The 13,950-nt window shown below is 40.3% G+C and overlaps 1 protein-coding gene across 1 annotated transcript in view; it reads right to left on the bottom strand.

Annotated features, from left to right (window-relative positions):
• The window catches only part of vat1 (vesicle amine transport 1), a 76,215-nt gene that overhangs the window by 47,647 nt on the left and 14,618 nt on the right, over positions 1-13,950 (bottom strand). Inside the window, exon 2 of the mRNA XM_057860803.1 lies at positions 13,197-13,404. Coding sequence (XP_057716786.1) covers positions 13,197-13,404 — 208 coding nt within the window. The remainder of the gene's footprint in view (positions 1-13,196; positions 13,405-13,950) is intronic.

Below are 13,950 nucleotides of genomic sequence, written 5' to 3'. Positions count from 1 at the left end.
AAATCTAATGAAAGGATCTCTGTGTTAAAAAGAGATCTTTTAACTGGCGGTGCTGCAATTTGTCATATGATGGCACCGATTGGTTTTTCATCCACTAAGAGCACAAAATATGATCATTTGTGTTCATCATGTAACAGTATAACGATTCGAGTAGTGTCATATGACTAAGAGCTTTCTTAGACCATGTCACTAAACAGGTACACCTCATCCCAATGACTATTATTCATAATGAAACGCACAATATTTTAGCTCAGCATCCCCCGATAGCAGCTGAATCCGTGCCAAATCTGGCATCAGCTTGCCAGATCCGCATAGCAATCACACCCACTAAACGTCAGTGCGCCAGATGCGCCCCGTATCATCGATTTGACAGTCCAAATGATAATTTAGGCACTGGTCCGGGGTGGACTGAGCACACCGGACACGCTAAAAACCTTGAAATTTAACGTTCGGCGCGTGACGTCACAACAGTGCGCACCCTGAAGGCGGGCATTCATGTCATTCATGGCAATGGCAAGGAAGATGGAATGCGTGTATTTGCAGTTTCAGCTAATCAATATTGAACAAACACGTTTTTCATACAAATGTTGAAGCTGAAGGAATCTAGCCAGATTGCCGGAACTGCACTGGTGCAGCTCCAACGACCCGGGCCGGCGGAAACTTGACAACCCGGCCAAAAGGCCAAACTCCACGCGTTCACCTTAGTCTTAACCCTTAGTACTGACTCCATTTTGAAAGCTGGAAAAAGGCTTCGAAGCGCAACTTGTCAATTTATTCAGGTCGACAACGATCATACAGCACAGAGGGACCCAGGCGAGGATTCAGTATCACCATATCACAAGTCAACAAAAGGTTCCAGAGAAAAAATGACAACGATTAGTTAAACACTGAGTCTCTTTGAAGGCTCTCGTGGGGCGGGCTTTGGGCAGAAGAAGGGTGTGTTTGGGCGTTGTGTAGGATTATTGTCATCAGCGGAGTTTGACTTTTGGGGCAGGGGGTCACAACATGTCGATGAGTGTCAGCAAAAAAATTAACAAGAATATTAATAGTAATAAGTTGACAATAAGTGTTTTTTTCACATTCTTGAGGGGAATTCTAAATCAGTCTGCTTAGGCAATACTTTTTGCCAAGATCGTCATCCACTGAATATGGTACGCCCGCCAGTGTCGTGCCAATGTAGTTACCCCAGTCAAAAATTGTATCCCCTGGGCGGAGCCATATGGAAGTAGATTTGTGTTTTTATTATTCAATCAAAAAAATGTCGCTTCAGTCAAAATAAATATTTTCAACCAAAAAAATGTCGCTTCAATAAAAAAAAAAAAAGTATTTGAATGCAAAAATAAATTTGAAACTCAAAAGACTGAAAAAAATGGACGTGAAAGAGATTTTGCTTTGATTTTTTTTTTTGTTTTTTTTTTGACTGAAGTAATGTTGATTTGTTTTTGGGCCACATTTTGGCTAGGACATTTTTCTCTTTATTATTCAATCAAAAAATAAGTTTCATAAGCTTAAAAAAATATAAGATTTTCAAAAAGAAAATCACTTCAATCAAAAAAAGAAAAATTTCAATCATAGAAATCAAAATTTCTTTGAAGCAATCCTTTTTGTGTTTGGGCCATATTATTATTAGAAAATTTGGGTCTAAATCAGTCAATCCCCCCAAAAAGTTGATTCATTCAAAAAAAGTATTTTCAATCAAAGAAAAAAAATCATTTTAAAAAAATATTTTTTTCTAATTTTTTTGAAAGCATAGGCAATATGCAAAGCAAATGACCGTCTAAGGTGCTCGAAAAATAATTTTGACCCATTATAAAAATATATAATTCTTGTCCGTTTTATTCATTTTTATATATATAGGAAAGTCAATTACATGCAATGACACTTTTCGAAAACCAGGGGGGGCCTGCCCCCCCTTAAAATCCACTTTTGATTGTTGTCTGTCTGTGGATTGGACAGGAGAATTCGGGAGTTACTGTTGTCAGGGCGACGAGGGTTGTGAATTTTGCCACCTTAGGGGCCGTTTACATGGTGACTCTCCGAGAAGACGAAAAATTTCAAATGTGCATCTACATAATTTCGTTTCCATTCGAAAAATGTCGCAATTCCGCATGAAAACTATGTAGTATTCATGCCAGGCCCTAGGGGGCAGTGCAGATTTACATGGTGACAGCGAATGATGCACTTTGACCCCACGGGGCTCCTCAGCCCGGAAGAAAACGTGCCCGCCCATTCGAAGCAGTGGCATTTTCCTTTTGCTCCAAAAGGCACAAAAATGGAAACATTCAACATATTTAAATGTAAAAATATTAATAAAACAGTAAATTAAAGCCGGCGTTCCGCCATTTGCAGTTTTTAATGTTAAATAGCACCGCTGCACACGCCCAATGTGACGTGTATGAGTGCTGCCGTTATCATCGCGGGTCCGGCGCGGCAGTAGCCTTTGATATGCATTTGATAAGCCCCCCTCATTCCCCCGCAATCGAATTCTTCCACTTTCTAGGCAGGATTCAGAATTTTGTGTCTTCGCCGACACCATATGCACGCGAGGCGAGTCCGCAACTCAGTCATTGCGTCTTTGTGTCGCAGAGTCGCCATGTAAACTGCCCCTCAGTGTCAAAGGGGCTCTTGGAGTCGTGTTATCAGTTGGATATCGGCCGTTCTCCTGTGTTCCTTGTGTTGGGACAGGGCGTCGCGCATTTGTTCTGGACCGTCCGGGAGAACTGATTGCGAGAGTTGGTGGCGCAGACGTGGGCTTGTCAGTGTCAATTTGACGCACACGTTAGGGCTTCCGTGATAAGAAGGTGTCATGTATCTCTTATGCGCTATATTCTGCTTGTTTTCCTTAAACTATGGTATAAGTGCTATTTATTTTATATTGGGTGTGTTAGATACAAACAGTCAAACAGTAAATATGAGAAATGATACTATTCCCTGATTGATTATATCAAGTGTGTTAGAATAATGCACATAGTTAGACGGTGCCTACGAGAAAATGTACGATCTCCTTCAAAGTGTAGGCGACATAGAAAACGTTTGGAAATGTTTGAAAACGGCGGTCTTGTTGTGCTGAGCCGGAAATGTTCTGAGCGGACCATTCACAGTCCTTCGACGTTCACGTCACACGCGTTTGTTTTGTTTGGAGGTGCAAGTCAGAATCAGCCTCAAACAGAAGAACACGCAGGATTCAGGACACATCATCTCGGCGTACAGAAATGTTTACGGTTAGTGCTTTATTCAAAGTTATAATTGTGCTTTGAAGTTACTTCTTGACTGCTAAACAAGTTATTCAATTGAGCTTTAACAAAATGGCCCATGTATTCAAGTGATCTGCCATGTCTGAAAGTTAAGTAATTCAAAATTTGTTGCATGACAACATATGGAGGGAGAAAGCATTTACTCTGTGTTGCTGTAAATGTTTCAATGTTTGTTTACTATTATTGAAACTGAGCCCCTCCTCCTTGTGTTTCCCTGTATATATATAAACTATCAAATCGTATCGAAACGCTCTGCCTTAAAAATGTATTGTTTTTTTAATCAAATCGTAACCTGTGTATCTAGATACATATCGGATCGGCTTCATGCCAGAGATTCCCAACCCTAGTAAAAACACAAAAAGGAGCTCAGTATCAGGATTACAAGATACACACAAGGATGGAAATACAGGGAAACACAAGGAGGAGGGGCTCAGTTTCAATAATAGTAAACAAACATTGAAACATTTACAGCAAACATCATTGCCAGATTAACAACTCAACTATGTGACTTTCAGCTAACAAAGAATCTTGTAATCCTGATACTGAGCTCCTTGTTGTGTTTTTACTAGGGTTGGGAATCTCTGGCATGAAGCCGATCCGATATGTATCTAGATACACAGGTTACGATTTGATTTAAAAAAACGATACATTTTTAAGGCAGAGCGTTTCGATACGATTTGATACAGTTTAAGAACGATACGGTTTGATACAGTGTGAAAACGATACAATAGTAAACATTTGTTGTTTGTTCTTACAGTATTTTAAATGGATTAAAAAAAAAAAAAAAATCTACAAGCAAAAAAAACAACAAAAGTTCATACCAATGTATGTTTATTTTTGAGACATGAAAAAAAAAATAAGGCCAACTAGATGACCATCATTTTGTTGGCAGGGATTGATAATAAAATAAAACTCCACTGACAGACAACAATAAAGTGCAGTAATTCAATCTCTGTATTTCCTGGTGTTTTGAATACAAGAGGTAGGTAATTTAAGTGTAACCTTTCAACGTAAACATCTTACAAACTAAAATTATATGCAGGAGGTTTAAAAAAAAAAAAAAAGAATTAGGCCTGCTAGTGTTATCACAATAAAAAAAATAATAAATAAAGCATAATGCTATTATTCTTTACCTCTGGTATAATTGGGGGAATAAAAACACGGCATTTTAGCCAGATAGGTCATTGGTCATAGGTCATGTTTAAGTAGACTGCGTTTCGTGGAAACAATATGCCGCCCTTTCCAACATTGTAGTGGGCTATTTTTCAGGGTTAAAAACTCACGATCTCTGTCCCATACAAATCTGGCTGCAGTCTTCACTTCAAAGTCCGACGTGCGTTGAAAATCAATCGCTGTCATTCGTAACTTCCGCCTGGCAAGCTGGCGGTCAGCGCTCGTGCTGTTTGTCCATTGTTTTAGCATGCGCGACTGTGGTTTCGTTTGCTCTGGCGTAGTTATGACGCGCCCGTCACGATCGAAATGCATGATGGGAAGTTGAGGCAACCACGACTGTGAGTGGTGGCTGTTCATGTTATGTACTGTGTACTGTCTCACTTGAAATACGGCGATCCTTGCGGTCGAGCAGTGGGGAAGGCACTGCGCAGCATTATTGAAGTACTAGCTAATTATTTGTCATTCAATTACACATCGTTTGTAACAAAAAACTAGCAAAGTAATGGTATGAAAGCTGATAACCAGTGTTCGCGCTCGCGATAGTCGAGTCGTTGTAGTACTATCGATACATCTAAGACAGGGTTCACTAAATCCGGACATCGGTGCCACTTTTCCTGTCGTGTTTTCCACGTCTTTCTCCCTAAACACACCTGAATCAAATGATTGTCATCTTCAACCGCTCCAGAAGCCCGATAATGATCCTGATTATTTTGATCCAGGTGTGTTGAAGGAGGGAGACATGGAAAACACGACAGAAAAAGTGGCACCGAGGTCCGGATTTAGTGAACCCTGATCTAAGATTTACTGGCTATTTACTGTCGAATAGTTAGTTTATCTATCGATACAGCCGTATCGCTCGCCTGTAAAACCGGATATCCGGTCGTATCGGTTTATCGTTCTTAAGCTTAGTTTTTACCCTAGATCCTAGAACGCCTGCCTGTCCGTTCACCTGTTCTATCAACAAACTGCCCACCGGATTCTTCGAACACTATCTACCACTCCCTCTCATTGTCAATAAATTAGGTCCCCAGAAGCTTAACAAATACAATATGTTGTTTACAGTTGTTATGTTGTTTACATCTTTAATGTGGAGTGGCTTGTTTCAATTAAAATATTTTGGGAAAAACAATATTGTATTGTTTTTTATGTTGCATTAATATGTTAGCATTAATAAATGGTATGAAAAAGAAGTTTTGTCATGATTACTTTTAATAAACAAATTTAATTTGCAATATAAACACATTACACTAAGTATGATACATTGAACAAAATGGACCACAAATTTAATGCTGAAAACGGTTTTGATACAAATCTGGCCCAGATTGGGTAACATTTGTGCCATATCCGGGCCATACATTAATGTCGTGTCTGCAACTTTGGACCAGTTCTGGCCCAGAATTGTTGCTGATCTGACAAGTGACTCCTTACTGAGTTAAAAAACACTGTGGCGGATCCGTTTTACAAAGTTGGGCCAGGATTTGCCGTGCATCTGGCCCATGTCCGCTCCAGTTATATTTTGCTATCTGGGTTGCTACGTATCAGTGCAACACTGGGTGTGTGCGTGTTTTATATTATTGCCACGTGCTAGGATCCATTCAATAAACTATTTGTATATGAAACCTGGAGTGTAATTTCCTTGGTGATATTGCAAACATATGAGAATTCAGAAGGCAGGGATGGGGGGGAGGGGGCTTTTCTCCGTTGGCGGCGCTGCCTGTCACTGGTGATACCTTTAATCCCTCTAATCACAGAACATCAGGAACAATTTTTGACAGGCTCAGCTGGTTAGACCTCCCACTGCCTCGCAGCCTGAGGCACCATGTAGCTCACACACTATGTTAGAACTACAGTATAAAATACTAGTACTATTATACATTTCTGCAACCAAGTATTGATTTGATCCTGTTTTTTATGACATAATGTACAGTGGTATGAAAAAGTATCTGAACCTTTTGGAATTTCTCCCATTTCTGCATAAAATCACCATCAAATGTGATCTGATCTTTGTCAAAATCACACAGATGAAAAAAAAAACAGTGTCTGCCGTAACTAAAATCACCCAAACATTTATAGGTTCTCATCTTTTCATGAGGATAGTCTGCAAACAATGACAGAAGGGGATGTCTGGCATGAATCGCTGTCTTTAGGTCATGCCACAGCATCTCAATGGGGTTCAAGTCTGGACTTTGACTTGGCCACTCCAAAACGTGTATGTTGTTCTTCTGAAACCATTCTGAAGTTGATTTACTTCTGTGTTCTGGATTATTGTCTTGTTGCAGCATCCATCCTCTTTTAAGACTCAACTGTCTGAAAGACAGGCACAGGTTTTACTGAAAAATGTTTGAATTCATTCTTCCGTTAATGATTGCAAGTTGTCCAGGCCCTGAGGTAGCGGAACAGCCCCAAACCATGATGCTCCCTTCACCATGCTTCACGGTGGGGATGAGGTGTTGATGTTGGCGAGCTTTTCCATTTTTCCTCTACACATGTCGTTGTGTGTTACTCCTAAACAATTCAACTTTGGTTTCATCAGTCCACAAAATATCTTCTGTGGAGTGTCCAAGTCCCTTTTTGCGAATATTAAACGAGCAACAATGTTTTATAGACAGTAGTGGGTTTCTCCGTGGAGTCCTCCCATGAACACCATAGTTTTACATATAGTTGATGTGTGCACAGAGATATTGGACTGTGCCAGTGATTTCTGTAAGTCTTTAGCAGCCACTCTAGGGTTCTCTTTAACCTCTCTGAGTATTCTGCGCTGAACTCTTGGCGTCATCTTGGGTGGACGGCCACTTCTTGGGAGAGAAGCAACAGTGCCAAACTCTCTCTCCATTTGTAGACAACTTCTCTGAATCTCGATGGATGAACATCCAGACCTTTAGAGATGGTTTTGTATCCTTTCCTAGGTTTATACAAATCAACAATCCTTGATCGCAGGTCTTCAGACAGCTCTTTTGACCGAGCCATGATGCACATCAGACAATGCTTCTCATCAAGACATTTCTTACCAGGTATGACTTTTATAGTGGGAAGGGCAGCTTTAAACCACTCATCAGTGATTGGGCACACACCTGACTTAAATTGTTAGGTAAAAATTGGTTTCAGTTTCTCTTTAAGTCTCCTTAGGCAGAGGGTTCACTTACTTATTTTTCCCCCTTCTTTCATTGTTTGCATGTTATCCTTATTAAAATATGATCTTTACCCTATAATCTTTGGGTGGTTTTAGTTAAAGCAGACAGTGTTTTCATCTGTGTGATTTTGACAAGATCAGATCACATTTGATGGGATTCTATGCAAAAATGTGAAAAATTCCAAAGGTTCAGATGCTTTTTCATACCACTGTATCTTCGAGAATAACGAGGTTAACCACTGTAAATTTGAAGATTAAAAGTCCTACATGGTCAGTCCTGAGTCACATAAGTCTTCTCAAAGTAGTAGCCATGGTTTACGACCGCTTGTTTTCAGTGCTACTGCCAGCTTAGTATTGGTAGGACTGGTGTTTTATTGAAGCTAGCTACGCGTGTGACTTTCTGATAATTTACCACCTTCCTCATGAGCGAGGAATACAGGTGTTTGAGAATGTGTGGCTTTGGTTGGAGATCCGAGGCAAGCAGCGAGAAATTTCCTAATCTCTTAAAACCCTTTAAAGTGATCCCCCACCTTAAATACATGTAGGCTCTAATAAACCACAACTGTTCTCTTGTACTAAAATATGTTGTTAGAAACACATAAAATGTTGAATCAATGGCAATATTTTATCATATTTAGTACATATTTTGACCGATAGTTGGCGCCATGGTTTGCGGGCTCGCAGTGATGACGTAAATGGAATGTTTCCAAATGTGTAGCGTGTACAACAATGGCGTATTGCTATCTAAACTCGCTTAGTAAAATGCCACGATGTGCAGTTTTTGGATGCAATTTCCAGTCAAATGGTAACAAGTGGAGTGACGTGAGTGGTCAAGGTGGGATTATTATTTTTTGTGAATAAATGTGCATAAGTGGAAGCTTCTCCCCTTTTTGGTCCCTGTATGCTCGTATCCTACCTACCACGCATTACAACTGGCGCCCGAACATTTTTCCTGGATCCTCAGTCAAGTAAGGGATCAGTCTAATTTCTAGATCAGACGGTCCCACCGCGGCTGCAATATTGGTTTCGGATCTGTCTAGTTTCTGGATTCGTCGGTCCCACAGCGGCTTTTGGGGATCAGTCTATTTTGTGGAATCGACGGCCTGATCGCGGCTGCAACATTGCCATGAGATCGGCCTAATTCCTGGATCTTCGAGTGAGTGAAAAAAACGCGGATTTGGATTACTATTGCTATCTTTTCTGTTGACTATTCTTCGTGGGAGTTTTCCCCAAATCATACCAAATAATTAAAGCACTATGGCACGCTACAGTGACGACAGTGACTCTGACATGGACCTTACTTTTATGTTGGAGTTCGCCTGGGAACGCGTGGGTGCGTACCGCTGAGCTCCCGAGTGACGAGTGCTCAAGGTGAAAATATTATTTTTTGTGTGAATAAATGTGCATAAGTGGAAGCTTCTCCCCTTTTTGGTACTTTTATGCACGTATCCTACCTACCACGCGTTACAATCTACATGACATGGATTACACTCGATTCCAGGATTTGTTCCCGTCACACTGTTGGCTTGTACTGTATCTAAAGCATACGACAGCTCTGGACACTAACAATCTACATAATTATACTGGGATAAGTCTGAAAACGCAATATCTTATCTTGAAGATCTGCCGACAAAAACCGGAGTTCTCAACAGCATACACTCTTTCACTCCTTTGTCAATGAGACGCACCTGTAGCGAGTACATCACCAGTTTTGCCCAATTCTTCTCTTATAAGGTACTGTATTTCCTGTTCTCATTTTGCCTTTGCTGCTCGTCTTGTGAACGACCGACAGTGCTGTCCCGCTCTTCACTTTTCCGATCTGGTTCAAATTGGAAGGGCAGAACCGACGACATGTTGGGGTAGCTAACGAGTGACACGCTGGAGGTTCGGCAACAGTGACGGTGACGTTACGCACTGCGACGTAACAAGAATAGCGACCTATCACTTGAAATAATATTACAAATTTTATTTAAACGAAAACATTAAGAGGGGTTTTAATAGCAAATTATTATAACTCATACTAATATTTATCTTTTCAGAATGACTTGTCTTAAAGATCGAGGATAACTTTAACAATATTCACTGACGTGTGAAAATAAATGAAGTACTGTTAATATGAGAAGTCAAAAAATGTTATATTCAAATGGCGAAATGGTGAACTAGTATAGTGTATGTTCAAATGATAAACAGTAAAGTTGAACGTTGCCTCAACAAAGCCAAAGCAGTTCATCACTTGCTTCCTGAACTGAACTCTCACAACTCAAACTGAAATGCGGTGTTCAAACGTAATGAAATATAGTTGGCTTGAGAGAGTCCAATGTACAGTACATCGCGATGCACTGGACGGAGTGACAGCTGCATGGCGGCCTACCGTGAGAACTGCCTAGAAACGTTGTCTCCCAGGCTCTTTGCATGAGAAAACCATATTTCCTAAAGTGTACGCTAAACGTTCCCAGGGATGCGAGACAAAAAAACGGCGATGTTGGTCGTCGCTCATCTCCCTGGAAACGTTTAACGCTGCACATGTAGTGGTTTCTACTCTAAACACCTGGGCATAAAACACAGCTCTGGTTTCACTTCTCAATCCATGTCCACCCACACGCTGTCCCTGGATGCCGTTTCTGCTCCAGCTCCTTCAGCACAGTAAGAGGACTAAAACCTAACTAATGCATTTTCCTGCAATCCAGCTGACCAGCAAAATGCAATGATCTCATCGAGTTTGCTGCATGACACCCCAAAACAGGTGTGAAGATTTCCTCAAGCCCTTTCAGGTGTCACCTACATCCTTGAGGGGGATCCCAACAGAACTCATGGAATTTGGTGAATACAAAAAAACTATGACTAATTAATAATAATACATTAAATGCGAAATTGTCACAAGACTTACCACATGCCGGCACGGCTCATAATGATCCATTACATATTTAGTTACAGTTGGCTTGGAAAATATGAATATGAAATAGTTAGGCTGTTCTGCAATCTGCATTTTTCGTTTTTTGATCTTAATTGTATTTTATTGAGAAAACAATTATTTTGTACTGTATCTTCCACTGGTTAACATCCACAAAATGAATATAAATTCCCATTCCCTGCCATCGACAGAGAAAGAGGTCAAATCCTTTTGAACTACAGTGGTATGAAAAAGTATCTGAACCTTGTGGAATTTCTTACATTTCTGCATAAAATCACCATCAAATGTGATCTGATCTTTGTCAAAAGCACACAGATGAAAAAACGTGCTTTAACCAAAACTACCCAAACATTTATGTGTTTTCAAATTTGAATGAGGATAGTATGCAAACAATGACAGAAGGGGGAAAAAATAAGTAAGTGAACCATCACATTTCATACTTTGCGGGCCCACCTTTTGGCAGATATAACTTCAACCAGACGCTTCCCGTAGCTGCAGATTAATCTGGCACATCGATCAGGACTCATCTTGGCCCACTCTTCTCTACAAAACTGCTATAGTTCAGTCAGATTCCTGGGACGTCTGGCATGAATCGCTGTCTTTAGGTCATGCCACAGCATCTCAATGGGGTTCAAGTCGGACTTTGACTTGGCCACTCCAGAATGTGTATTTTGTTCTTCTGAAACCACTCTGCAGTTGATTTACTTCTGTGTTTTGGATCATTGTCTTGTTGCAGCATCCATCCTCTTTTTAGCTTCAATGGTCTGCCAGACATTGTCCAGGCCCTAAGGTAGCAAAACAGCCCCAAATCATGATGCTCCCTCCACCATGCTTCACGGCGGGGATAAGGTGTTGATGTTGGTGAGCCGTTCCATTTTTCATCCACACATGATGTTGTGCGTTACTCCCAAACAATTCAACTTTGGTTTCATCAGTCCACAAAATAACTTCTGTGGAGTGTCCAAGTGCCTTTTTGCAAACCTTAAACGAGCAACAATGTTTTTTAGACAGTAGTGGGTTTCTCCGTGGAGTCCTCCCAGGAACACCATAGTTTTACACATAGTTGATGTGTGCACAGAGGTATTGGACTGTGCCAGTGATTTCTGTAAGTCATTAGCAGACACTCTAGGGTTCTCTTTTACCTCTCTGAGTATTCTGCGCTGAACTCTTGGTGTCATCTTGGGTGGACGGCTACTCATTGGGAGAGGAGCAACAGTGCCAAACTGTCTATTTGTAGACAACTTCTCTGACTGTCCATTGATGGACATCCAGACTTTTAGAGATGATTTTGTATCCTTTCCCAGCTTTATGCAAATCAACAATCCTTGATTGCAGGTCTTCAAACAGCTCTTTTGACCGAGCTATGATGCACATCAGACAATGCTTCTCATTAAGACATTTCTTACCAGGTGTGTTTTTTATAGTGGGCAGGGCAGTTTTAAACCTCTCATCAGTGATTGGGCACGCACCTGACTGAAAATTAAGTCTCCTTCGGCAGAGGGTTCAATTAGTTATTTTTCCCCCCTTCTGTCATTGTTTGCATGCTATCCTCATTAAAATATGAAAAGCTATAAATGTTTGGGTGGTTTTTGTTAAAGCACAGTTTCTTTCATCTGTTTGATTTTGACAAAGATCAGATCACATTTGATGGTGATTTTATGCAGAAATGTGAGAAATTCCAAAAGGTTCAGATACTTCTTCATACCAACGTAGGAGGGCATGCTTTAAATAATTGTGTTTCGTTGCCATTGAGTTCATTTAGGAAATAACATTAAAGCGGCCCCAACAGTCGGATGGTTGGTTGGTACTGTAAGGTTTATGTAGTGCTAAAAAGATTAATCGATTAACTTGAGAAATTCGTTTAGAAAAAGCTTCAAATCAAGTTTTGCTGATTCGAGGATTCATTTAATTAGAATGACGTTGTTATGGTTTGCTTTGAAAGTGTTTGCATTTAAATTTGCTGATTTGGGTGGATACACTGCCCCCTAGTGGCAACATTGGATATGGCATAACTATTTATCATGGCTGAATCCAGCTGCTCCCTGTTAAGACCAACATAAGGTTTTTGTTTAGTAGTTTAGAGGTAAGTTTTGCAGTTTTTTTGTGGGAATATGGGTTTAAACAATTTGTTAAGAGCATTGTAAAAAAAAAAAACAAAAAAACTTTGCATTATATTGCAATTAAGATAGCGGACTTTTGCTATGCAAATTATTCAATCATTCTTTTGTTGTACTTAGATCGTCATTTATCATTTTTTAAACCCTTTTGAAACTAATTTCAGGTATTTGAATTTCTTTTTAAATGCATTTATTGCTCTAGTGAAATAAAAGTGCAATCCTGCATAGTTTGAAAAAACACTCGGGAATTTGATATTGTATTGGCATGTAACGCTCTTTGGAAAGTTCAATCTTAGCAAGCCTTTATTTTACATCTCCTAAAATTTATGCCGCCTAATCCTATGACTCGATTATTTGAATGAACTAAGTGATAGATTTATCGATTATTTGTTGATAGCTGCAGCTCTAGGCTAATGTAAATGTAAATGTATAACCATCAATGGGAGCCAATGAGTTAATATTCCAAATCAAGTACATCCCCTATCACTCTTCTATCTACTTACAGTAGGGGTCCATTTTGATTACCTTAATACAGTTCAGCATATTGCACAAAGAGTTGCTGGGCCAATCCGCCTATTTCAGAAAAATATCATTTCAAACAGGACTCCTACCTGCAGCCGAGTGGATGAGGACGCTCTGGTTGGGCCGCAGGTGACCAAAGTCAAACAGCATCATGTACGCGGTGATGTAGTTGACCGGGATAGCGGCGGCCTCCTCGAAGCTCATGCCCTCCGGCATGAGGATGGTGTGGTTGGCCGGTACCGCCACCACCTCCTGCCACAGGCCGAAGCGACTCAGGACCATCACCTTGTCGCCCACCTGGGAAATAACCACAGGTTTGTGTGCGAAAAGATCAGATTGGTGATTTCAATTGGGAAAAAAAAAAAAAAAACTGTCACGAGAAATCTTCGCACACCTTATTGGCGCGAAAATGATTAGTGGGCGAGCCCTGCCTCAAATACAACGTGAGGAATGGGTATAGCACCCCTCGTTGCATCACTACTAAATACTTTCCTAACACCAATCACTAATAAGCAGAGCTTTCACAAGGAAAAAAAAAACACCAATATGTGAATTTGCAAATAGCATACAGCAAAGATGATTAGGGGTGTGACAAAATATCGAAATGGTGATATATTGTGATACTTTGTATCCCAAAAGGTTATCGATATGCGCCTGCTAAGAATCAAGATATCGTTTTAAAAAGGTGTCAATTGTCACGTTTACATGGAGCCAAATATTCCCATTACAATCGGTTTAGATGTTCAAACCGAATAAATGTGTTCCATATAAACACCTCATTCGGAATGAACAGGCCCAAACCGAATGGAATTTCGTTCCGATTCACAGGGGTGGAATATTCCT

The sequence above is a fragment of the Corythoichthys intestinalis genome, chromosome 16 (genome assembly GCF_030265065.1).
Source record: "Corythoichthys intestinalis isolate RoL2023-P3 chromosome 16, ASM3026506v1, whole genome shotgun sequence".
In the NCBI taxonomy this organism is placed as follows: Eukaryota; Metazoa; Chordata; class Actinopteri; order Syngnathiformes; family Syngnathidae; genus Corythoichthys; species Corythoichthys intestinalis.
The sequence above is the reverse complement of the archived record's forward strand: the minus strand, read 5'-3'. Positions and strand labels throughout refer to the sequence as shown.